This window comes from Rattus rattus, chromosome 3 (genome assembly GCF_011064425.1).
Source record: "Rattus rattus isolate New Zealand chromosome 3, Rrattus_CSIRO_v1, whole genome shotgun sequence".
Lineage (NCBI taxonomy): Eukaryota > Metazoa > Chordata > Mammalia > Rodentia > Muridae > Rattus > Rattus rattus.
In genome coordinates this window covers 1672298-1682931 of record NC_046156.1, presented here as the reverse complement: position 1 = coordinate 1682931, position 10634 = coordinate 1672298, and the positions used below count along the sequence as shown (strand labels likewise).

Sequence of the window (10634 nt, the reverse complement as noted above, 5' to 3'; positions counted from 1 at the left end):
AAGACACATGCTCCACTATGTTCATAGCAGCCTTATTTATAATAGCCAGAAGCTGGAAAGAACCCAGATGCCCTTCAACAGAGGAATGGATTAAAAAAATGTGGTTCATCTACACAATGGTGTACTGCTCAGCTATCACAAACAATGACTTCATGAAATTCATAGGCAAACGGAATGAACAGAAAATATCATCCTGAGTGAGGTAGGTAACTCAATCACAGAAAAACACAATTGGTGTTCACTCATTGATAAGTGGATATTAGCTAAAAAGTTGGAACGAACCAAGATGCAATCCACAGCCCACAGGAAGCTCAAGAAAGTTGACCAAAATGTGGATGCTCCTTCTTAAACGGGGAAAAAACATCCACAGGAGGGGATATGGAAACAAAGTTTAGAGCAGCAACTCAAGGAAGGCTATTCAGAACCTGCCCCACACGTGGCCCATATATCTACAGTCACCAAAACTAGATAAGATTGATGAAGCTAAAAAGTGCATGCTGAAAGGGACCGGATATAGATTTCTCCTGAGAGACACATCCAGAGCATGTCCAATACAGAGGTCAATTCTACCACCAAACCAATTAACTGAGAACAGGACCCTCTTGGGGGGAAATAGAGGAACTATTTAACGAGCTTACAACCCCATAGAAACAACAATGCCAACCAACCAGAGCTTCCAGGGACTAAACCACTACCGAATGCCTATACATGGACTGACCCAGGGCTCCAGCTGCATATGTAGCTGAGAATAGCACCAGTGGAAGGGGTACCAGTGGAAGGGGAAGCCCTTTCTCCTGCCAATGTTGGACCCCCAGTGCAGGAGAATATGGGGAAGCGGTAAGGGGGATGTATTGGGGGAATACCTTTATGGGGGAGGGGGAGGGGAAGAGGAGGGGATTGGTGCTTATGGACAGGAATCCGGGAAGGGGAATAACATTTGAAATGTAAGTAAAGAAATATATCTAATAATAATAAAAAAAAGTGGTACTTGTAGCTACATGGTAGGGAGGTTAAACTGTAAGACTCTCTGTCTTTCTGTGTATTTGTCTCTGTTTCTCCATTTGAGTCATTGTCTGTCTCAGCTCCTGCCTCTCCACTGCCCCATATGTTTGTTATGTTTTACCAAGAGTAGCGGTGTAAGCAGCCTTGCCAGTCTCCTCCTGTGTACTCAAGTCTGAAGTCCTCCTTCAAAGTGCCCTGAACACCTAATAAAGAACATGTGACTTTTGTTAGGATACTGTCTTGATACACAGTCTTGTGATCATATTTAGAGGTGAGTTCAAATGTATACACCAAAAGTGTCATGTGGCATGCTGTCCTGAAGGATGTCAAGACCAAAGACCCTAAGTCTCAGAAAAATTAGTATTGTAAGGAAGGAGACATGACTGATTCCAGGCATAGGGTTATCATAGATAAAGAGGAAACCACTATTAAAATCTTTGATATTTTCTTTCTTTTACTCTATAGGGAAATTATCCTTTGAAAATAAATTTAAATGAGCCAAGGCATCAAAGAATATTAATAAACTGAAGTAGAACAAATAAAACACATAATTTAGGACAAAAAAAGTGTTGTAAAAAAGAAAACAAACATTGCCTTCAATCACAAAAAAGAACTTAGGTGGCCAGTCAGATCTTACTGAAACTGTAAAGAGGGAAGTGTCCAGTGAGTCACAGTGATGCTGTTCAGGAACAGAAATGGATTTCCAACTTTGTAGAGTCCCAGTCAAGACAGTCATGCATGGTTTGGATTTTGGTTGGGAAATTTTTGGAACTGCCCACTCTCAGTCTCCTCAGCTCCCATTGGGCAGTCCAGCTAGTTCTATAAATTGGTCCTGAACAGCGTGACTGCAGACTCCTGGTAATCAAGTCCTAGACTATATTGGAGAACCTGGTGAGTGTCTTTTCTTTACTTGGTCTGTCTTTTTCTTCTTGTGTACAGTCCTTGATGGTGTATATCTCTAGAAATCAGTTTTAATCATGGGATGTGATCTAGCAGTCAGAAACATAGCAGAGGCTAGAATACTCAAGAGTGATAAGTGACTTTTCTTTACATTTCATAACTCATAGAACACAGGATTTTTTTTCTTATACTTCTTTAAGTGTTCTTTGAAAAGCTACACACTTAAGTATGTATTAGAACCCCAGTCTTTCCTTAGCTGTCTTTTACTCTCAAGCCCCAGACAACCTTCTGGGATAACATGCAATGAAGGGGACAGGACATGGAATTGTTCTTTCTCAGAGTACCAATACTAGTGACAGCCTGTCTTGAATGTGTTTTCTTATGTAAACACCATTACTTGTTTCTTTGGATCAAAATACTTTCTCTTGAGAAAAGGACTGAAATAAGGGATCATTATCCAAGTCTGCTGGGATATAGTGCTTACAGGAAAGGAAAAATCCAACCAGCTCTAAGACAAAACTTGGGAAATAATGATGTCCAGAGAGAAAAAAATGAACTTGATGCTCCAGAGCTCCATCCCTCTTCTCTGAATTGATCGTGCCTAAACACCCTCATGTAATCTCTTTCAGATCCTGAAACTCCAGCACTATGTCTTACCAACAGCAGCAGTGCAAGCAACCCTGCCAGCCTCCTCCTGTGTGCCCACCTCCAAAGTGCCCTGAGCCATGTCCTCCTCCAAAGTGCCCTGAGCCATGTCCTCCTCCAAAGTGCCCAGATCCTTGTCCTCCTCCAAAGTGCCCTGAGCCTTGTCCTCCTCCAAACTGTCCAGAGCCTTGCCCTGAGCCATGTCCCCCTCCCTCATACCAGCAGAAATGCCCTCCTGTGCAACCTCCTCCACCCTGCCAGCAGAAGTGCCCACCCAAGAGCAAGTGAGGACTTCAGCACTCATCAGGACAGGGGAAGAGAAGAGAATCTGTCTCATGTACTTGCAAAGGAACACCTTCCCCTTCCCTCCATAGTCTTTCATGAATGCAGAGGAATCTTCTAAACTTTTCCCTCTCCATGTGCCTGTGATGACCCCTTACACAGAAGATTTCCTGCTTTTGGTATCAAGAGCCTGCTGAAAATGTCTGTCCTCAGTGATTTGGTGTCCCAGATGCTCAGTGGGAAGTGTAGCTGTTATCTATCCTGTGCACTCAGAAGATGTTTCTCAACATGTTAGTCACCTTAATTGTAATGCTGCAATTGAAATTCCATTTCCTGAATAAAGCACAATCTGATGAATGGGATTCATGTGTTCTTTTCTTCTAATATATACTCTACTACAATTTATGCAGGGATTTGCATTTTGGTGTCTAAATTTAGGACCACTCTCAGTTTTCTCTGCTCCTACTAGGCTGGCCAGCTAGTCCTATAAATTGGTCCTTGAATCCATGATTTCAGACTTTTGGTACTCAGGTTCTGGAATACATTGAAGACCCTTGTGAGTCTGCTTTTTCTAGAGTTGGTCTTACTCTTTGTGCTTCCTACATCCTGTAGTTCAGTAATTTTATTCATTGACTCCCAAGTCATCTGGTTGTAATCCGGTGTTGACTAACTTTTTGTCATAACAAAGATTATTTGTTTTGGTTTCCTTAAGAGACACATTATTTCACTCTGCATAACAAAGAGTTGTCTTTTGCACATGCTAATTAAGGCAGACTAATCTTCAGATATGAAGGTTACATTTAGGACACACTCCTATATTCATTTAATACCACCATGTATTTTGCTCTCCCTTGACTCCTTCCTTGGACCAGATGTAATACATTTACATCAACTATCATAGTTATGTTTTTGTGCTTTTATAATTGATACAACTAAGCTAACTTTAGATTTTAAAAGGTCTGTATTTTTCTTAATATAATTATATGCAGTTTCATTCACCCTTCTCAAAATGATATGACATCATTATTCATTATCATTGACAATTACTCCAGTATATCTGTGTGTCATATTCATTAATTCATTCATTCTCTGGTAATTAGCTAAGTTGATTATTTAGAATAGTAGGAGTAGTGCTGAAATATAGATAGTTATGCAAGCATCTGTATTTCATGTCTTGGATTTTTTTTAAAAAAAATATAATGAACCTAAGTGATGCTGCTCAATTATATGATTGGTTTGTTTAATTTTATTTCTTTGGAATACCCCACAGTAATTTCAATATTTGTTTCATTAATCTCTTCTTTTACAATCTGAGTGTTTGTGTTCTTTTTGCTTCACTGTTCTGCCAGGTCCTGTTATTATGTCAATGGTACTAATTCTTATATAGGTAAAAATGGTTCTGGTGAAATTTTGGGTTTTGTTTCTTCAATAACTGGAAATATTGAACATTTTCTTCTTACTGTTACTAGTGAAAACTGTTAATTATAACCCAAACTTGTCTTAGTAACAATTGAACTATTTCATGCGTTTTCATTTACACAGTCTACAACACTAATTAGATGTATGTAACTGATAGCTTTATAAACTGCTGGTTCACATTGTTTCTACTACCCTTACTACCACTCATTTCCATCTGCAAGATCACCATGTACATCACCAATTCTACCATTATTATTATAAACAGTACAGCCTATCACAATATCCACTACTACCTATCTTCACTACCATTGCCATCCTCACTCTTCTCATCCCTATTAAGAGCATCATATCCACGTCTATCACTAGTTACATGCCCATTGACTCCAGGAACAACAGCATCACTTGTACTACCACCATCAGTAGCACAATGACTATAGTACAGTTGGTCTAGTAGTGATGTGGCTTGCACATAATTAGCATAGGTATTGTGTTACAACATGTTATATTTCATCTTCCCTTTATTCTCTTGTTTATATTATCTATAATATTGTAGATAATAAGTAGATATGATTGGGTATCATCTTTGTTTTCAGAAGGAGTTTTATATATGAAGAAAAATATTTTCATGTTTCTATTAGAGTTATTCTACTTATTATTACCATTATTATTTTACATATTAACTTGGTATCTCATTCACTGCCCCTGGTCCTGGTCAACTTCTCCCAATATCTATTCCCCATCCTCCATCATTTTTTCCTTTTCTGGGTATTCCTGACCCTGATACATTAAATCTTTGTGAAACTAGGTGAACCTTCTCCAATGAAGCCACAGGCAAGGCAGCCCAGCTAGAAGAACATATTCCACATAGAGGCAACAGTTTTGGATAAGCCCCTTTCCTAGTTGTTTGGGGACCAGCTGAAGACCAAGCTGAACATCTCTTGTAAAAGATTCCCTGAATGTTGCCTGCTGTTTGGCTGTAGGTCTCTGCATCTATTTCTATCAGATGCTGGTGAAGCCTTCAGAGGACAGTTACGCTAGGCACCTGTCTGGAGTTATAGCAGCATGTCATTATTAAAGTCAGTGTAGGCTCTCTGTCCCATGGGATGGGTCTCAAAATGAGCCAGTCATTGGTTGGACATTCCCTCAATTTCAGTTGCATCTCCACTCCTTTGCATCCTATAGCCAGGATAAATTTTTAGCCAAAGTTTTAGTGAGTGCTTTGGTGTATACATCTTTGCATTGGAGTCTGGTTATAGGGAATGGCTATTTCATGTTTTATGTCCTTGGTTGCTAAGGGTCTTAGCTAGGGTCATCCTCAAAGATGCTTGAGAGTTTCCCTTGTTATAGGTTTCTAGCTATTCTCAAAAATGCCTCTCCTCTGATTTAATTTGTCGCTTTCAGTTCTCTCTCCCTTTATCCTCTCCCCATTCCTTACATTCTTATCCTGAACCATCCACCATCATATACTCTCCCTCTATTCAACCCCAATATCTAACCTATGTCTCCATCTTGGTGAGATTCACCCTTGGGCCCTATTTGTTACTTAGCTTCATTTTATCCAATACAATTTAATAGTATTCACTCAGGTGCTTAACAAAATTGGTCCTTATTCATCCACTGTGCTTTTTAATCACTTCCCACTCAAATATGGGTTATTTTACATTTGCCTCTTCTTGACCTCATAAATTTAATTTTGTGTAGTTCAAATATTCTAGACAGTAGGGTCTACTCAGGTGTACCATGTATCACGTCATTGAAGAAAACTAACACATTTTCTCCCAGAAATTATTAATAGGTCCTCAGTTGGTCATGGGATTTTACACTTCTTTTCTCTTCCTTGCTGAGTTTTGTCTGACTTGATCTTTCACAAGTCTTATGCACACCATCTCAATAGTTGTGATTTCAGCTGTTTAATGTTCTGGTTGAATGAAGAAAAGAGTTTCTAACTCTGGCTCCCACAATCTTTCTGCCAAGTCTTCTATGACCATAATACTAAGTACATACAAGTCTTTTATCCTGTGTACCATATATCACTAAGGGCCTCTGTGTTAATATTCTTTTGCAAGTAATATCTTCTCTCATGAGGAATAAGAGATGTATTCATATGACTTTAGCAATGTCACTAGGGATTTTTTTGTTGATTTGTCCATTGTGAGAATGATGGTGTTGGTTGTATTATCCCCAAAGGCCTATATCCTATCTAGCTACAAATTCCCTTTGACCAGTGTGAGATATGCACTTTGATTCATGAGGAGGAACATTAAATGTTAACAAAAAGTCAGTGGTTCTTCCCAGGCGTTTGTCCTACATTCATACCACTGGGCACAACTTGTCAAGCTAGTCATTGTTGTAACATGTGTCCAGATCTGGGTGAGACTTGGTGATTATTTCTATTTCAACAGTGTACATAGGGCCTTCCAATATCATGCATGCTATGCAGAAGGGATGAATATCTAGATGAGCATCTCCTAGGTCTCTCCATGTTTTCTATCTTAAGAATGTTATTTCTATAGAAATAGGATCTTACCATAATTTCTAGAAGGTAGACAAGATTAAAACCATTAGTCTGAAAGATATTAGGGTCAAACTATGGGACCCCACTGACTAACTAAATACTGGTAAGCTGTTATTGTCACTGAGGTTTGTATTTCCTTGTATGTGGTATCTACTTGGGGAGGTAAGGCCCCTAACCATCACTCTAGTTGTAAGGTAATTTAATTTAAACATTTTACATATGTATATATATTTGTAAACATTTAGAGTAGTAGATTTCCTTATGGTTTAAAAAGTTAATTATCCATCTCCATATGCCCTGATATATTCTGCTCTCTTTCATTTTCATTATTTCCCTTTACTGTTTTGTACCCTCTTGAGTGGGCTATATTAATAAGAATAAGAATATCCTCAGGTTAAACTGACTCTGTCTTACACTGGCACTGAAACTCAGCAGCCAAATTTGTAATATGTCATGGTAGACATTTGCTTATGATGATACTCTATGTGTTTTATGCAAACATGGAGAGTTATAAGTCTACTGACCTGAATGTGAGGCACCTGTACTGGCTTTTCTGGGCCATCCACTGGTGATACATTTCCTATTATCTTACCTCCAGTGCTGAACTGTGACGGCTCTTTTCCCTTAGGGGAATTGACAGTGGCATTCTCAGCTGAACCCTTCCATACTGTCAAAAGTACTGACAGTCATAGGAAGCTGACAATGATTCACTGATGATGATTCAGTGTGCATGTGATTCTCAGAGCAAAGCTGTAAGTAAATGAAAGCTGGTTTCATTCTCCTCCAAAAATAAAGCAACTTTCTAGGACCAAATAGAATAGTTTTCTTTTTTCAGAACTCTTTTGTTGTCCCAGGTCTAGACCCTGGAATTCTGATTTTTGTTTAATACCTAGTCAATTTCCTGGGACATCACAAGTGTTAATAATGGCAGTAGTTACTGTCATTACTGAGATAACTTGTTTTTAGAATTTAAATGTCAGAAGGACTATCCTAAAGATAGTTTTTTTTTCTCCTAGCACTATTGCACTGCCATTTTGAATAAAGTTATTCATTTTTCATGGAAAATGTGAAGAAAAAGGAGGGTTACCTAGGCAAATGATTGAAAATGGTGACAAGAAGTCCTGAGGAAGAATAGGGATTGATGAGTAGTTCTGATAGCCTACAAATGTAAGATTCATTCTCTGCAAGGATCATTTGTGAGAGAACTATCACATAATTTCTTTCAGATCCTGATACTGCAGTATATGCATTACAAACAGCACCAATGCTAGCAACCCTGCCAACCTCCTCCTATATGTCACACTTGAAGTTCCCAGAGACCTGTCTTCCACAAAAGTGTTTAAAACAGTCAAGCATTATAAAGCATCCAAGTTTTAAATACACGTTGTCATTTTTATGAAGCAATGTTTTAATATGAATGTTAGAAAATCAAGAAAGGATATATAGCAGATTAAAATATAAGACTGATATACTCTCTTTTATGTGTGTGTGTTTGTGTGTGTGTGTGTGTGTGTGTGTGTGTGTATAGTGTTGTATTTCCTGTGGAAGTTCTCATAGACGCCTTAGAGGCCATGTACTATATTTGTTCTCAATAATACTTCACATAAGTAAGTTGCAAGTGATTGTGCACCTTCATGATAGACACATAAGCATAACATACTTAGGACAGGTGGGAATCTAGTTCATTTCCTGTCATAATAAAGTCTTGCAGTCATATTCATAGGTTAGTCCAAATATATATACCCCACATAAATCATTTGACATGGCAGTCTTGTAAATAGTCACAATATTGTCAAAGATCGTCAGCCTTTACTCTGAAGGGCATATACTTTTTTCTATTTTTCACAGAAAAGTGTGTAGTTTAGACAGGAGACATGAACAGTCTCTTGTAACAGAGTTATTGATGATGATGCTGAAATTATAACTAAGGTCCCTCAATTCCCTTCTTTCAGCACTTAGGAAAATTTAGTCTAAAAAAGAGAAATGTAAATAGGGCTTGTGTACCACATAATACCAATGAGCTGAAGTAAAATAAATAGGACAATTGTAGCAGAGGAAAAAATAGTCTTGAATCAAGAAATAGAACTTAGACAAGCAGAGGAACAAGCCCTCTATTTCTGCAGCTGTCAAATCTTTTGAAACTTAAAAGTCAAAAGTGCCCTCTGAGTCACAGCACTGAACTAGTGTTGATGTCAAGGAGTAGGACATAAATTACTTTGTAGAGTTCTGGTAAAGCCAGTCATGCGTGGATTTGCATTTTGGTTGAGAAATTCTTGGGCTTGTCTAATCTCAGTTAGTTCTACATCCACTAGACTGAGAAGCCAGTCCTATAAAGAGATCCTTGGCTGACTGACTGCAGACTCCTGATACTCAGGTCCTACACTACTTTGGAGTAGCTGGTGAGTGAGTATCATTTCTTGAAATTTTCTGTCTCTCTGGTCTTCTTATGTGCTGTCGTTAGTTTTGAGATGATAAGTATAGTGAGTCCCATTTTAATCATGGCATGAATGATACCTACCTAGCAGTCAGAAACTTATCAATGAATACCACAGATCATTGTGAGAAGTGGCTTTCCTTTTCCTTTGGTAAGTGCTTGAATAGAGAATATTCCTCATTGATGTGTATGCTTTGCTGTTCTTTGAAAGGCCATGTACCATAGCAGGTATGATAATCTGAGATTTTCCTGAGCTATCTTTTATTGTCCAAGCCCAGATAGCTTGTTATGGTGATGCAAGTAATGTTGGATACAGGAATTCATTCGAAAATTCTCAGGATGAGAGAACTTGAGATTGCTATTCTTGAAGGTGTTGCTATATAAAATAGCTTTATTTGTTTTACTGAAACAAAATACTTTCTCCTGGAAAAGAATATCAAACAAAGGAGGATTTCCCAAGGTTTGTGCAACAGAGTGCTGACAGGAAAGGGAAAATGCAAGAAGTCTTAAGACAGGAGTTGGGGAATAATGTTCATCACTTCAGGTAGAAATGAATATGATGTTCCACATGTCAATCTATCTTCTCTGTTCTGGATCACCCCTGAGCACTCTCATTAATGTCTTTCAGATCCTAAGATTTCAGCACCATGTCTTACCAAGAACAGCAGTGCAAGCAGCCCTGCCAGCCTCCTCCTGTGTGCCCACCACCCAAGTTCCCTGAGCCTTGTCCTCCTCCTGTGTACCCACCTACACAGTGCCCTGAGCCTTGTCCTCCTCCTGTGTGCCCACCTACACAGTGCCCTGAGCCTTGTCCTCCTCCTTGTCCTCCTCCCTGAGCCTTGTGTGCCCACCTACACAGTGCCCTGAGCCTTGTCCTCCTCCTGCGTGCCCACCTACACAGTGTCCTGAACCTTGTCCTCCTCCAAAGTGGCCTGAACCGTGCCCTGAGCCATGCCTCCCTTCTTCATGCCAGCAGAAATGTCCTCCTGTGCAAACTCCTCCACCATGTCAGCAGAAGTGCCAACCTGAGAACAAGTGAGCACATCAGCAGTCCTCAGGACAAGGGGAAGAGAAAAGCATCCATGTATTGTCTTTCCACAGCAATACCTCCATCTTCCATTCAAAGGACATCTTGAAAACAAAAGAATCTTCTCTACCCTTCACCCTCCATGTGCCTATTTGTCTCATAATAGGGAAGGCGCTTCTCTGAAACTTTAATCCTGCTTTTTCTTTTTTCAACTGAATGCTCAGAATGACTCTCCTTCAATAATTCCATGTCCCAGAAACTTAGAGGAAAGAGTAGTACATGTCCCCTCAGTGCATTCACAGTATCGTTTCCAAATCTGCATACTACTGTTGTTCCATTTGATGAATAAATTATAATCTTTTTGATGGTATTCATGTGTTTTTTTTCATAAACATACTTTCCTCTCCTTG

The 10634-nt window shown here is 39.1% G+C and overlaps 2 protein-coding genes across 2 annotated transcripts; both read left to right on the top strand.

Moving 5' to 3' along the window:
* The first annotated feature begins 2550 nt into the window (after positions 1-2550).
* On the top strand, positions 2551-2835 carry LOC116895271 (small proline-rich protein 2H). Its single transcript, XM_032896589.1, has one exon. It carries the CDS (start codon positions 2551-2553, stop codon positions 2833-2835), a length of 285 nt encoding a protein of 94 aa, XP_032752480.1.
* Positions 2836-9844: 7009 nt separating this feature from the next.
* Positions 9845-10236, top strand: LOC116895270 (small proline-rich protein 2G-like). Its single transcript, XM_032896588.1, has 2 exons — positions 9845-9934; positions 10099-10236. The coding sequence occupies exons 1-2, from the start codon at positions 9845-9847 to the stop codon at positions 10234-10236; spliced, it is 228 nt and encodes a 75-aa protein (XP_032752479.1).
* Positions 10237-10634: the final 398 nt, after the last annotated feature.